The 16,202-nt window shown below is 39.6% G+C and overlaps 1 protein-coding gene across 2 annotated transcripts; it reads right to left on the reverse strand.

Moving 5' to 3' along the window:
- Window positions 1-3,482: 3,482 nt before the first annotated feature.
- Window positions 3,483-16,195, reverse strand: LOC103473465 (guanine nucleotide-binding protein G(q) subunit alpha-like). 2 transcript variants are annotated; one of them, XM_008423745.3, is made up of 8 exons: window positions 15,850-16,195; window positions 15,450-15,606; window positions 13,241-13,425; window positions 9,347-9,501; window positions 8,989-9,117; window positions 6,577-6,706; window positions 5,831-5,984; window positions 3,483-4,735 (listed from the first exon to the last, which is right to left on the reverse strand). In XM_008423745.3, the coding sequence occupies exons 2-8, from the start codon at window positions 15,583-15,585 to the stop codon at window positions 4,545-4,547; spliced, it is 1,080 nt and encodes a 359-aa protein (XP_008421967.1). In that variant the 5' UTR covers window positions 15,586-15,606; window positions 15,850-16,195; the 3' UTR covers window positions 3,483-4,544. The 2 variants fall into 2 exon arrangements, with proteins under 2 accessions (XP_008421967.1, XP_008421966.1); XM_008423744.3 differs by having other exon boundaries at window positions 15,731-16,195.
- Window positions 16,196-16,202: the final 7 nt, after the last annotated feature.

Raw genomic sequence — 16,202 nt, forward strand, 5'->3', positions numbered from 1 at the left:
TGTTGAATTGAAATAATGTAAAGCTGCTCTCATAACATAACCATGGAGTCACTAAAATGTTAATAGAGTTTGTTTAGGTATGGATAATGTGCAAAAGTATAACATTCATCTTTTTTTTCTTTGTACAATTTAATGAGTTTTCACAGCAAACATAGTCATTTTTATTTATTCCATAAACAACTTTTCCTCATTGACAAAATAAATGTGTCTCCTATAACTCATTATGAAGGAAAATGGTAGAATTCACACTTACAGTTCAACATAGTGAAGATAAATTAGAACAAATGTTGATGACATTTGCAGCAACACTAGAATGGAAAGAGTGCAGCTGATGAGAATGAGAGATTCGGGACACGAGCTGAGAAGCGAAAGACAGACAGGTAATATTGATTAAAACAGATGTAAATCATTCTGTAGAACCTAAGCACATAAAACAGCCACATTTCACCGTAATGGTTGACTATTGAGGACAGATGAGTCTTTGACATTAATTTTAATTGCTTCACAGTGTTACAATATTTCTTACCTTACAAATGACATGTGTTCTTAGCAAACTTACCTTCTGCAAAAAGCTTCATTTGGTCAGTAAAAGAACACGATGCCCATAGCAACCCAAGTTTATCTATCACCAAGCATCAGTTGTCAAGGATAGGGGTTATATATACTTATTTAACAAACATTTTCCAATCCCTGCTGACTTTGACCGAGTGTCTTAGAAACAGCAAACAACAACAACAAAAAAAAATTACTTAATTACTAGCCTATTAAATTTTGGGTCAGGATTTGAGCCAAAGGCTTTTATAAGCATTTTTTTTTCTTTAGATTTTTTTATAGGCATTAAACTGCTTTCACACTTGTACTTTGCTTATGGTTACACTTGCATCAAACTAACTTTGATTGGACAAAAATAACATTGGTAACTAAAAATCCAGTTTTTAAATGATTATTTTATTTACTGAGATTATTTAACGAGATGCCACAATAAGTTTTGATGTATAATAAACATCAGTTGCGACCTGCTTACCTGAAGAATAACTAGATATGCTACAGATTCACTATGCTGGAGCTTTATCTAATTAAAGCAGCATTTTAATATGCAAATGAAATGCAAGACATATATACAATGGTGTGTGTCAGCCGAGGTTTTTGATAAGCTTATGAATTTGCCATAAACCTTATAACGAACACAACAAATATTTGGAAAAGGATGCTCTGACTAGATAAAATAAAATAAGAACTTTTTTTTTCTACATCGAAAATATTTTATGTGGAGGAAAAGTAACATTGCACATCTGCCTGAAATCAGCATCCCTGCAGGGATAGTTTAGCGCCAGCATCCTGCTGCGAAGCTGCTTTTCTTCAGCAAGTACAGGAAACCTGTTAGCTTGAACCCAAGGAGATAAAAACTGCTTTCACAAAATGTTTACAATAGCTTTATCATCATATTCACAGCAAATATTTTTAGGTGTTTGATTTCTACAATTTAAAAATCCTCTAATTCTCCATGTGGTTTATGACTTCCACCTCGGGAAGCATGGCTTTTAAATGTCCTTACAAAAAGAGCATAAATGCTGCGGCACTTTGTTTGTCCCCTGAAAATAATGGTTCTTTGGCACAGTGTAGGTCTCTGTTTATAGACCTAAAAATACGGTCTTCCTCCTGAGAGCTCCAGCCAGATGGATGCATCACAGCAGAGGATTTCAGGAAGAGCACGACTCCAGATGAGCAGAGGATGCAGCCAGGAAGACAAACCGGCAGAAGTATCTACACAAGTAGATAATCTTCATCTGTCAAATATATAAAGATTGTATGCTTGACCCAATGACCCTAAACTTTTTAGATAGATAGATAGATAGATAGATAGATAGATAGATAGATAGATAGATAGATAGATAGATAGATAGATAGATAGATAGATAGATAGATAGATAGATAGATAGATAGATAGATAGATAGATAGATAGATAGATAGATAGATAGATAGATAGATAGATAGATAGATACCTTTGAAATCAGACATTTACGTATATTCTACATAAAGACAAAAAAGGATTTTTTCTTACTCTTAAAGAGTAAGAAAAAATACCGTGTGGGCAGAGACAGAGCAGCAGCCACATCTTAGCTTTTAAAGGGAAGTCAAGTTGATCAGATAGAGAGGTTTGCGTGTCAGGGGACACAAATGGACAACTATCTGCCCCTCCAAATACACTTTGACAGGATTTATAACAAAGCTGTCCAGCCCTGCCACCTTCTCATTAAGCAGAGCTATTTTAAAGCTCTCAAAAAAAAATTTCTGTCATGGTTTACCGACCACTTATAGAATCCACCCTCACCTGCAGTGTCACATCTTGGATCAATTTTTATCACTAGCAAACAGAAAACAAAAAGTCTCGCAACACAAATCAATGCATGAACATGATTCCTCGCAAAATTCACTTTCCCAATCGCATGAGCGCTTCATCCCCTCCGTCACTCAGGAGATACAAAATCTCACTGATCAGGAAGCAAATATACAAAAAAAAAAAAAATAAAAAATTCATTGAAACTGCAATTACAGCCCTCAACAGCAGAGGGATTTCTCTTAGGTGTGAAAATTTATGTTTCTGTCATTTATTTTCTTCCTTTGGTTCCTTTTTCAAAGGTATAAAAATAAAAGGAATATATATACATAGATAGACTCAAATGGTTAGAAAAAAAGATAAGACTATTAAAAAGATTCTTTCAGTCTCTACTATCTGTTGTTTTTCTAAATATATATATATAAAAAATAGTCACATTCTTAAGGTTAACAGAATAATGAAGTTTTAAGTGAAATAGTAAAGAACGCTACTTTTTTGCCCACATTTGAATATAAGTCATAAAATAGTTGTAGATTAAAGTACTGGAAGATGTTTTTATTGCGGTATTGTGGTTTGTTATAGGAACGTCAGCTGAATGTAGTACATGACGGAGCCTTGTTGATGCTTTATTTCTTTGGCTAGCTTAATCAAAATAAATACATTCTCCTGCAGCTGTTGTGTGGTGTATTGCAACCTCTTGTAGATCCATAGTCTCACGTAAATCATTTGTTGTGTTGAACTCATCAAGTTGTCCCTCTAATGCATGTTGTTCAGCTGCAGGTCAACCTAATTTAAATCTGTCCTGGACGGACGCACTGAGGAAACACCTGCCACTTCTGGTGCTCTAAAACTCAACGTCTGTACAGTCAATAAAATGGCTAAAGTTTCAAACTTTTCTGAGTTTCTACAGAAAAAAAAAGTAATTGAACTGTATTTTTCAAATGGGTTGGAGTTTTGTTTTTATTAATGATTTTGTCAAAAGGACTCCATTTTAGAGCAGTATTCACACTTTTTAAAAAGTAATGTTTTACATATTGATTTAAGTTGTCTGTACAATATTTAAAGTTTTTTTTATCTGAACAGGACTAGTTTGGTCGTATTTAATATCAGACGACATAAAGAAAAGTACAGAGAAGGAAAACATCTGATTCCAACTCACACTTTTATTGTTAAGAAGAACACGGTTGTGTAAACATAAGTACTTTCTCTTTGATACATTTGATCAAAAATAATTTTCACTTTAGGATTTCACCTTTAAACACTCAGAGAAATAAAACAAAGTCAAACCAAGGCATCACCATATCATACAGTATGTGCAAAATCTAATAAAATTAAAGAAAAGATACAACTTTAAAGACTTCAGAGTAAGAAAACTACTTTTAAAAAAAGAACACAACAGTCCCTGAAGGAATGTGATTTTTTTTTTTTACTACCCAGTAAATTGACTCCAAAATGCTGGATATCCCTTTAAATCCCCCCCACCAAACATAAAACACGGAAGTCCCCCCCCCCAAAAAAGTTTCCTTTAGCAAAGTCACCACAGGCAGATCCAAAGTGCTGATCAAGACCTCACTAACTGAAGCTCATGCAGCAATGCAGCAACATGCACTGTGCTCTTTTACATGAACGGTGTTATTAGTGTTCTCCCTGACCTGTTCCCTTTTAGTCAAGCCCTAATCTAAGCTTCAAACTCAAACCTTAAAGACAAACACCACTTTAGTGATGCTGAGCCTCCAGAGCCTCCAGTCCCGCAGCTTCCCAGAAGGACGATCTACTGCATCACAATTCCTCCGAGGCATTCGGAGCCAGTAAAATATGTTTCCCCCTATTAATCTGCCAGTGTGCATTTCCACCGCTCCAAAATGTCCACGTAGCGCTCGATAAATTTCAGAGTGCACGCTATATTAGACTCCGCTGAAAGCCAGCACTTTAATTGGCAGGTCACACTTTGTAATAGCCGAAGACATCCACTTACAGAGTCTAACAAGAAAATTTGAAATGCATCGGCTGTACAGTCATTCGATGACAAGCTCTGAAGCGCTTCAATTTCCTGTTTTGGATTAAAGTGTGGAGCAGCAGGAGCAGCAGGAACAGCAGTAGCAGTGGCGGCGGCGGCGGCGGACAGAGATGCCGCAGAGCCCTCCCGGACCGGGGGGAGGGGTGGCTGCGCTGAGACGATTAAATTACAGCGGCAGCGCCAGGCGCTCACATCAGGTTGTGTTCTCTCAGGTTTAAGTGCATGATGTAGTGCTTCACGTCCTTGAAGACGATTTGGATGTTCTCTGTGTCTGTGGCGCACGTGAAGTGGGGGTAGATTGTTTTCTCATCGTCCACGTTGAGACTGAGGAACATGTCCAGGATGAACTTTTGTCCAGCCTCTGCGTCCTGCTGGGGACCTGAGAGAGGGGACCAGCGGGACATTTTGCTTAGTGTACATTTACAGAGCAAAACTGTTGATTTCACTTGAGTTAAATAGATGTAAGGTGACAATTGCAGATGCATAAGAATAGTTTCAGGGTGTTCCCTGGTAAAGATGTGTCAAAAAAAACCTTTAACTAATCTTACCGAACGGTAGAGAAATCTAATCTCTAATCTTTTGGATCTTTGTCCATCCCTCCTTGCACAATCTCTCTTGCTCATAGCTGGGATGAGTGTTTACTGAAAGCTCTGTCTGCACTCTTGTTCGTTTTTTTTTTTTTTTTGTAGAGGGCAACAGATTTTCTTATCTAAAACCTCCCGCCATTTCAAAGAGTTTGTGATGCCACATAAACCACGTGGGCATGAGGTGTTTTTTTTTTCAGAATCTTCTGTTTTCAGGCCACCCACCTGGAGCGATGTTGCCAATGTTATATGACTATTTCTATTACTTATAGTACAGCTAATTATAATTATGATTGTAAGTCATTAGAATTGCAATTATGATTAAAATAATCATATAATTATGATGATACATTACAATTATATTTGACTTTAGCTCAATATATAAGGCTCAAAATTGGCCTCATTTTTCCAGGTTAAAATCCCACCCCTGGATTCCCGACACCACAGTTTACATTTGTTACCGTAGGACAGACTTTCTTCAGACAAGAGTTTAAATTCAGATATTTCTCAAAATTCTCAAAGTTTCCCCTAAAAATACAAAGAAAAATATTTTTAAAAATGATCGTTTATGGAGATTTGGTGTCACTAAGGTGGCTGATTCTAACTGTGTGTGTTAGGCTTTCCTCTTGTATGCGTTGTACCAATCTTCTCACATTAAGCATGATCAACTTTGTTTAGTACATGTGTATAAAACAGATCAGACTACACCTCGAAATTAGATTAATTTTATAGCTACTTCCAACACCAGTGATTGTAATAAAAAAAAAAATTCATATCCCACATAAATGTACTTAAATTAAAGTAATAAAGTGAAACATTGTGATATCACGAGGCTTTTTACACATGGGAAGGGGGAAGTAGGTGTGTAGGATGCACATGTGAGCCCTTACCCTTAAACTCTGGGAAGTAGTCCACCAAATGTGAATACATGATTTTTTCCTTCAGCAGATCCATCTTGTTGAGAAACAGAATGATCGAGGAGTCGCTGAACCATTCATATTTTATGATTGTCTCGAACAAGGCCATGCTCTCCTCCATCCGATTCTGTGGGAAACACACGAGCAAGAGTGAAAATATTAGGAGAATAACCCGAGAGTCGTAATTCAGCGGCGTTGGGTGTGAGCAAATTCAGCTGGCTGCCAGATTCGCCACAGAAAAGAGTTTTCCACAGAGCAGAGTGACTAAAGGGCTCCCCCTGTAGGTCAAACTTATGCACAGCCACAAAGGAACATTGAGAGAAGGTTTTTGAGCGTGACCAAAGAGAAACGGTAAGAGAGAGACAGATAGAGAGAGAGAGAGAGAGAGAGAGAGAGAGAGAGAGAGAGAGAGAGAGAGAGAGAGAGAGAGAGAGTAGAGAATGGAGAGAGGCATCAAGCTGGTGTCGGACTTGAGAAATCTGGGTCATCATTTCCACCTAACACGTTTGGCTTTAAACAAAGGGAACAAACTCCCTTTGTGTCCCTTAAAAGGATTTTTTTTTTCTTTTTTTATCTTTCCAAAGTGAGCCTCTTTCACATCCCCCATGCACATAAATAAAAAGACACTGTGTGAAAGGAAAAAAGTTTTATTTTGTAGGCCGCAGCAGCAGCAGCAGCAGCAGCGGCAGCGGCAGCAGCAGCGGCAGCCTGCCTCTCACCTCATGGCTGGACTCGGCGAGGACCTGGTCGTACTCGCTGAGCGCCACCAGGAACATGATGGACGTGACTTTCTCAAAGCAGTGGATCCACTTCCTCCTTTCAGAACGCTGGCCACCCACATCCACCATCCTGAGGGGATGTGGGTTCATAAAGGAAAAAAAACAACAACAAAAAAACAGATTAACAATTAAAACGACAACATCATGACGCTATCACACTTCTACAGACTGCATGTTAGGGAGATGATAAAAAAAAAATGCTTGGGAGGAGAACTAACTAGGGGTGCGGTCAAAAAAGTGCTGAGCAGGAATAAACGTCTTGCTGCAAAGTCAACTCCCTCGAGTGTCATTTAGCTCTGCAGCAGAGCTTAAGGAAAAGAACAATGAAGTCGTTTGGCCACATTGGCAAAAGCTACGTATGGAGGAGTCCAGGTGAGGTTTTCAAACAACAAACCAGCTGCCAAGCGTGGTGGTAGTAGTGTCAGGTTTTGGCACTCACACCGCTAGTGGCGTTGTTGCCACTAGACCTCTAGACCTCAACTCTATTAAAAATGTTTAAACGATGCTGAAAAGCCAGGGCCATGCCGGGAAACAAGTTTATATGAGCTCTACTATTTACGATGAGTGGTCCAAATTTCCGCACAAAAAGCGGATGGTTTTCCTGCAGCTTGCTATAAGACGTTTATCCAAACGTTACCAGGAGGGCATCCGCACATTTAGCTTGTTTGCTGATTTGAAACACGCCTCAACCTAAAGAGTTTAAGAATCTGGACTGAATAACAAATCAGATGCAAATTGAGCTTCTACATTTCCTAAAATGCTTCCTACTACTCATAATGACCCACAACTATCCCAGTGATGGAGTGCGTGTGAGCTGCAGTATTTTTCATGCAAATACAGAGACGGTCAAAGTTTCATTTATCATGTAACTATTACATGAGGGCCTTAAAACATCTTCGCTGCTTCTGTGCAAATGAGATCCATGTTCTGTTTGGTCGTCGTATTCAAAGCAGCAATCAGGTATTTCCTGCAGTCTGACTAATTGGAAATTATGCAAAATATGACAACAGAAAAAGCGTAAGCAATCACTCCTAATGCGTCAACAATGTGCCTCGCATTTTGAGCGTTTATTTTTTGTAACGCATGACATTCCCAGACACAGAGTAGTACTTCACTAAGCACCCACTGTAATAACTTTTTACAGTGTGTGGTAGCAACCTCTTATCCTCCCTGGTACAATAAGATAAGACTAAGCTTACCTGTTTTAGGTCAGTTAAGACTACCAAAATTGTTTTTATTTTGTATTACTTTCTTTAAAGACAGACGTTTTCCCAAACAAAGATAAGAATGCCTCTAAAAAATTACGGAAAAGCCCCGATAATGAAGCCGTGCCTGAAACAATGCAGAGAAAATGTACCCAGTCAAAGACGGAGCAGCAATGATTAGTGGATCACAGCCATGAAAAAAATAAAATAAAAATTGTCAACCCGCTGTGAGGACGGATGATTATATAGAATGCTAGTTTACAGGAAGTGGTGGAGTCAGTGCTGTCTCCATTGTCTGGAGGTCGGCTGTTATTTGAAGCCAAAGCGAATGCAGGCGGCACAAACAGAGCTGCGCTGCAATATTAGAGCTGCTGCAGGGAATAGGCTTCAGAAAATTCAAGCACCAGAGCCGAGTGTCAACTCTGGACAAGGTAAGAGTCATTGAGTAGAAACATGTGGTCCTTCACTGTGCTGTGTGTTAAGTTTGGATGTCAAATCCCCCCCCATTAACCCACAATGAAGTACAGCAATACAGAACAGATCAATCATCTGCAGCCAAGAATACTTTTTTCTTTTTTAGAGTTGGGAATGCTTGGATGAAGAAAAAAGAGAGAAAAATAAAATAATTGAGCAAACTGAGTCAGGGAGCACTGATCTGTAGAACGACACTTCCAGTGTGGTCTGTGTAAAATAAATGTGAATTCATTCAATAGACCCGCATTTTTGAGTGAGAGTGAAATGGCCGTTGCCCGTACAACTTTCCCCGAATTTTTAGCACGTTAAGTTTAGTTGCCGAGCAACAAAGCAACAAAGTACACAGCATTGTTCATCAGTCCCGATGGATTTTGGTCTGTTCCCCAAATGCGATTCTTCTTGTTTATATAGTCTCTATAGTTTTAACAAATTTCATCCACCATTTGCACCAACCGTATTTACTAATTTGAAATGATATAACTAACAAAACCTAAAATATGTGACAAAAATAACAAAATAAATGAACTATGTGCTTTTTTTTATTCCCAACAAATATTCCAATAAAACTTTTTTTTATATATCAATAATTGCTTCAGCAAACCAGATGTTGTACCTGTGATATTGCAGCAGCAAGAAACCCAGAGAAGCATAAAACAAAAACAATAAAACTCACCTGAACACCACATTCTCCAGGTCAAAGGGATACTCTATTATTCCTGTTGTAGGCACTCTGACCCTTAGGATATCTTGCTGGGTTGGCAGATAAGCAGAATCAGCAATTCGAGCCAAGTCACTGAGATAGCTGAAGGCAATGGGAGATATTGCAGAGTTTTAAAAAAAATAATAAGAAAAATTTGAATTGAATTATTTATTGAAAACTGAATTCCCAGTATTTGCTTCTAAGACATTTGGTGAAAACTAAAAAAGGAATTATTATTAGACTCTGTTTTTTTTTTCTGAGAATACTAAAGAATTAAGAACAGTAAACTATTTGACAACGTTTAAGGAGTTATTAGTCCGTTTACACTCACTATTTAGCCGAGTCTGAGAGCTGGTATTCCCTCCGCCGAGTGTAGCATTCCTGAATTCCCGGATCGTTCCACAGGCTCTCCAAGGCCTCCACGTATGGGTTTGTTAACGTTTTCACACTTTCCACATCAACGCCACAGATCAAGTCGGCATTGTCCTGAACCCCAGAATGTAAAGTCAGTTTGACGTGCAAAGATCACATTGTAAAATACAACTTTGCAACAGGAACGCCATCATTACAGACTGACAACAAATTATTTTTCAATTTCACAAGTTCTTCTTCCTGAGCTGCAGATCTCTGCTTTAGATTTCTCCACAACTTCATCCCTGACTTGTCTGTTCTGATCTCTTGATCTCATGATGCCTGTTTGGTCAAATATGTTCTACAACAAACCTCTGAGACCTCTACAGAAAAATTGGATTAATGAGATTAAATTTCACACAGTCGAACTCTACTTAATTGTATTAATTCACTGATTTTATCTGTGGATGTCTCAGAGTTAACAGGGATGAAAACAAAACCCGAATCTCAATTTTCTGATTTCATCTGTAAATAAAATAATTGATCATTTTGCTTCTGCTTCAAAATTATTTAGACCACTCTACTGACCTATTACATTAAATCTTATTAAAAATTTTATTAAATTACACTGCAGCTTTGTGGCTGAATCTGTAACTTTGTTTACTTGCACTTTCAAAATGACAATATTTACCAAGCTGCTGTACAAGCCAGAATCATAACTATTAAAACGTCTAAAGCTATAAATCTAGAGAAACATTTGTCACCTAAAGATACTTAAAACCGAGTGCTAAATAACAACCAAAACAATAAAAAAAAGGGAAATGTTATTTTTAACCAATGTGATTTTTGAGTCTAAAATGGAGACGAGCAGCGACACATTGGAACAACTTTTAGCTTGTCAGAACCTTTATGAACTTTTAGCAATAATGTAAAGTCAGTGCAGCACCTTTAGCTTTGAAAATTGGTTCTTCCAACTTCCTGTTTGAAGTTCTTCCGCTGCAGTCCTTCAGAGCAAGCCTTCACCAATAATCTACTTAGGGTTGGAGCAGCTTGGCGATCATTTATGGCGAACTACTACGGTCCGTTTACATTCAGGCACGCTTGTTTACGACTACATCTCCATCAGGAAACATTCCCAGCTGCCCCGATGCGCAATGTGTCACGGCAAACATTTTATCCATGATTCACAAAGCGGCGGATTTGCACCGGTCCTTCTAGTAGTGCTCCTGCCACCAGCCACTAATCTGAGCAAAATGCCGTTGTTAGGCGATGCATCTTAGTCCACTGTAAATAAACTCAACAAGCTGATTAAACCATCATTAACTTCCATCAAACAAAAACGTGACAGAGCTGTTTGCCGGATCCTTTATCTGCCTGCACTGCAGTTAATTAAGTTATTTGTAAGAATTTGTGGGAGAATATCGCTCCTTTGCAGTCTATTTAAATATTTACGCGTTGATGCTTGATGTGTCGTGCACGGCATTTGGTGTTTTACATCCAATATTCCAAAAACGTTCAGCCTCAAATTTAAACAAAAAGCAAGCTGGCAAGTATGAAGAATTTCCAGCCAAAGTGACAGCTGCTGCATGCAGATTTTATCAGCACTCATTAAATGTAGCTCCAGGAGCTGTTTTAAAAACATTGTCTCGATGATTTTTTATCACGTTTCCTGCTGGTTTGTAATGAGCCGGCCCAAATGAAGGGCTTCCTTCCTGCTATAAGCTTGATGAGAAAACACGGTAAAAGATGCTGAAGGTGGAAGCTCCCAGCCAAGAGTCGGGCGTTCCCACTAGAATGATTCAGATGCTGTGCAACATTTTCCTGCTGGAATCATACTTCCCAAAACGGTGCAGCTGCAAACTTTTTTCAGCTTTATCCAAACTATTACCGTGTGCCATATTTCCGCCATCACTGTCTGGAGAACTACTATTCCTTTACTGCTAACAGATTCAAAACAGTTCTGGAAGTCAGTCATGTTTTTCTGTGCCTTGCAAAAAGTATTCACACACCTTGAAACATTACGCATGTTTCCATGGTGCAACCATCAACTTCAGTGTTATTCGCATGGGTTTAACGAGACAGACACAAACAAAGTAGTGCATGTGTGTGAAGTGGGGGAAAAAAAGATCTATTTTTAACTTTTTTAAGCAATAAAAATCTGACAAAACTGTAACCTGTGTTTTTATTCAGCCGATCCGAGCCAATGCTTTGTACAATCACAGATGTGAATATGTTTAGTGTATGTTTATAACAACGTTGCACATCCAGAAACTAAATATTTGGTGTGTTTTTCTTTACAAAACACCTCAAGCTCTGTCAGATTGGAAGATGAGTGTCTCTGAACATAAATTCTAAGATTTGCCGCAGATTTTCAACTGGAGCTACGTCTGGACTTTGACTGGACCATTGTAAGACACGAATATGCTTCGATTAATAGTCCCAGAAACTACTACAATAATATTGTGGACATATTAAATATCCAAAATGTAAATTTAAATTTAAAAGTAAGTGAGTGCAATCCACACCACATTTTAAGTATTTTACTCATTTAAAAAAAAATGTGTTTACTTCACAATGTGTGTTGCTCGATCACATGGAATCACAACCAAATACCTGAAAGATTGTGGTTGTGCTGTAAATGCAAAATGCAAAAACCACAAAGAGTGTGAATACCTCTGCAAGGCGCCGTGCATCAGATGATAAATGGATCATGTAATTAATGCAACAGCCCTATTAGTCTCCCTTTGACAGCTTCCTGTATGACGGGCATACAGTCTGTACACAGAGTCCTGTTGTCCACAGATAAACCCAGAAGATGCCTCAGTTGCAGAGTGTGTCTGTAGCAAAGCACAGTTAAACGTTCAACCGCTTCGAGGCACGAAGTGGTAGCAGTTATCTAATCTTCAGCTTTATCGGCAAAAAGAATCAATTAAGGCGACAGCATCAGAATCAGAGACTCAAATAAACAAACGTGGATCATAAAAGAATGTCTCTGTCTCTCTCCCTCTCCACTAGATGCAGCGTTTGAGTCTCTATAGCTAATAGACGCAAAATAAATGTTGAGCAGGCTGCTAAAGTGGGGTGGAAACTGCTCCACGTCTTCTACGCCGCACAGATAAAAGAGAAGTTGGACAGCAGCATGCGTTCAGTCAGACATTTATTCGACAGCACAAAAACAAAGAGCAGTGCAGGAGGAGGTCATCCCTCCTGCAACAGTTTGAATGCCCAATTAATGCCTCTACTAGCAATTCTGTCTTTAAGTTGAATTCACTCCAATTTGACGCAGCTCACTTACTTTCCACCATCATCACACTTAAACTAATATGTTATCCCTGGGTTACAAATTCATCCTCGGTCCTCTGAGCTGGCACAGATCTCCATCCCCTTACAAGTCAAAAGCTGACTCTGACTCAGCGCCTCGCGTCTGCCTCTCGTCCCGACCTGAAACTCTCGCTGCTTTTTAACTGTTGTATACTTCTGTGGGCCAGCAAATTTAAGAGACTAATGTGCTCCTGTCATCGGCGTGACAGGTGCAAATTCCTGTGGGATTAATAGGGAATTGTCTGCCTTCAGCAGGCCTGCCGTGTTCCGCTGTGCGTTCATCTGAGAGACAGCCCTGCTCTGCAAGCAGACAAAACTCGCTGGCAGCAACGTTGCAAGCCTAAACACTGTTGAAAATTACCAGAAGTGCTTTTCCGGGGTGTGTTGCAGACTGTAGTGCGTCTTTCGCATGCTCTGTAAATAAACCTTGCGAATACCTCTCTGAAGAGGTGTGGAGTAATGGAGTCCTTTTCTCACTTTGTCTGCCTGAAGCGACAATGAAACAAAGAAGGGGAAAAAAAGAAGAAAGGAAGAAAAAGCTGTCAGGCCTTACCTGGTTGTGCTTATACATGTAAGAGATCTGTAATGTGCTCATGGCTTGGATCATGGCCTGCATTGCTGTGAAGATGTTCTCATAAATCAGTCCGGTGAAGCCTCTCCTGTCCTCCTCAGAGTATCCGCGGCCGTGGATGATCCTCATCTGCTTGATGAAGGTGCTCTTCCCACTTTCGCCAGTTCCTGGCCACCGACAGAAGCAAAGGAAACGAGATCAGCTCATTTTAAAACTTGGGAGATTTTCACACACTCAAAAGAAGGAAGCAGAAAAAGACATCTTAAAAACCGTAATGCCGCCTGTGGTCTTCACTTTACAAAAACAAGAAGTTTTGCCTCTACACGGTATTATGCAACTGTTTGCCTTAAACACATGCAATCTGGTTGTATTTGTTTCTCTAGCGTTATTTCCATTGTTTGTTCATACTATGTTGGTATTACAGACATCGTTGCGAAATCTTGAAGAGGCAGCACTTTGTATTTGTAGCTGACGAGTCTAAATTTACGGATCACACTTATGACCAGCACATAAATTGTCAGTCGAAGTGCAACTGTAATGTAGAAGACATCTAATCAAGGCAAGACTTCCTCAAAATCATGCTCGCTCTTGAATTCGAAGTAACGGGAACAGATCCGGCATGAGTCAGTCTTTGCGAAATGCCTTTCAGCATGTTCACAGAGTTGCTCATTTCGTTTCTTGGAAAGATTATAGCCGCCAAAGACTGAACAAGGTTTCTAAAACATTCTTCAGACGGTATCACGCTGACACGACAGCGTCACACAGCTGGTCCAGATTTGTCAGCTGCACAACCATAATAGAAATCTCCTGCTCCAACACTATCGCAGTGATGTTTTTATTGGATTTAGATTTAGTGACTGCAATGGCCTTTTTGTAACAGTTTGAGGTGCTCTGAGCTTGGTAACACGGTGTGTTATACTGCTGCGAGTAGCCCCCAACGAACAGGTACACTCTAAGTAAGCAAGTAAATGTTATTTATGTGGCAGTTTCTAAATATAAAAACCACTAAGTGCTTCACAAAGAGCGCATAAATACTGTTGTGATGTTTAAATGACACTCAGATGGTACCGAGGCGCCTAAATACGGGCCGGATGGATCCACTGCTCTCATGTTTACGCCATTTTCTGATGCTCAACCTGAAATCGAGATGAAATCAAATGCTCATCCAATCTGGTATTGTCCAGTCTTAGTCAGCCTGTGTGAATTGTTGCTTCAGTTTCCTGTTCTTAACTGACAATGATGGCGTACCGCCTCCTTAGCACAGCTGTTACAAGATTTAGAAATGGTATGCGTTCCCTGGATCTAATGAGTCATTATTTGAGCCACTTCTGTGCCTCTAGAACTGCTCTGACGTGTGATTATCTTGGTCCACACAACTGCTGTTTGATTAATATTTTCTCTTTTATGGATCATGTGGACACGAGAGATATTTTGGGCGTGAAGCCCGCAAAGCAGCAGTTTCTGAAGCACGTTCAAAGTCAACTAAATCCCCTTTCTTCTGGATTCTTATGCGCAATTTGAACTTTGTCAGGTCTTCTTCACCTCATCTAGATTTTTCAGAGCACTAAGCTGTTGACTGGCTGATTACTCCTTAATTTTTTATTAATAAGCAATCATGAAAGTGGTTGGTTTATGGTTGTTTTTGTTGTTTTCCGCCTTGGAACAGCCTCAGACTTTGCATTGCGTTTGATGGAACTGAACCTATAAACTGCACAGTAAAACTTTAAACCAGTTTTCCCTCAGCAGTCAATGTTTACCATCAGTATTTGATTGAATATTGTGAAACACGGGACAGTTTATTTGCTCATATTAAAGTGAATATGTAAGAATCAGGTGATCATTTCCTGCTGCTGTACTTTTACTGCACTGCCTTTTTATACAAATTAAAAGCGAACGTGCACTTTGAGTTTTGGTGCAATTTACATGATTCAACCGTGAGATAGATGAACTCTGCGTGCAAATCACACAATGGTGCGGTTGTCGTTGCATGACCTTTACCTATGAAATACAAATGTGAAAACCCTGAGTTATCTGGTAGAAATACTGAATCAAAAGCAGTGTTTTTACAATAAATCAGTAAACCTAATGAAAGTTTGAGTGGGGGAAAAAAACTGGCGAATATCTCTGCTAACTGCTAATCATATGTTAATAGCCAGAGGCTGTTAGACAGACTGCGGTTTTCGTCCCTCACCCAGCAGCAGGAGCTTATACTCGCGTTGGGAATCCTTCTTGTCCTTGCGGAGCTGCTTCTCAATCTCAGAGTTGATCCTCCGAGCTTCTTTGGCCTCTGGACTGAGGCAGCAGGTCCCCATGGAGCTCAGCGTCATTGCTCCAGGAAAACGCTTCACCTTACATGGCAGAGACACGCACAGCAACAGTGAGGAACGGTGAGCCCCGCGCACCTTTAAATCTGCATTATTTTAGACAGCCAAATGTCTCATTTGAGTAACTTCAAAACACTATTATTCTGACCTGGAAGCAAGAGCAAGGCAATTTGAGGAAGAGCGAGAACAACTGTGAAGTTCCTCTCTCTCTAGTGAAGAGGAAACATAGTTTGTGTAACAACTTTTGCGTAGCGAGTCTTTACAAACCCTATAGCAGAGCTCCGGGCGTGGCGGGTTTATTATGCTGGATTTTCTTCCCCTCCTCTTCAAAACGTGTTGAAAGAGAAAAAAAAATAGATTGTGGAATTAAAAAATAAATATATATCCGCCTGTCTCGGTTCTGGGTGTTCTGTAGCTGCCGTTATTCTGTGCGTTCAGTTCCCGACCTGCTGATACCTTGGATGAAACCCAACTAACTAAACCATGTGACAGAGGGCTGTGCTGTGATGGGAAACCGTGTGGGCTTTCAATATTACATTATAGGAGAACACATTTCCGGTGCTAGCCAGATAGCAACGGATGCACTTAACAGAGCAACAGGCAGACGCTTCACCTTTTAT

Source organism: Poecilia reticulata, chromosome 12, assembly GCF_904066995.2.
Source record: "Poecilia reticulata chromosome 12, P_reticulata-male-v2, whole genome shotgun sequence".
Classification (NCBI taxonomy): Eukaryota; Metazoa; Chordata; class Actinopteri; order Cyprinodontiformes; family Poeciliidae; genus Poecilia; species Poecilia reticulata.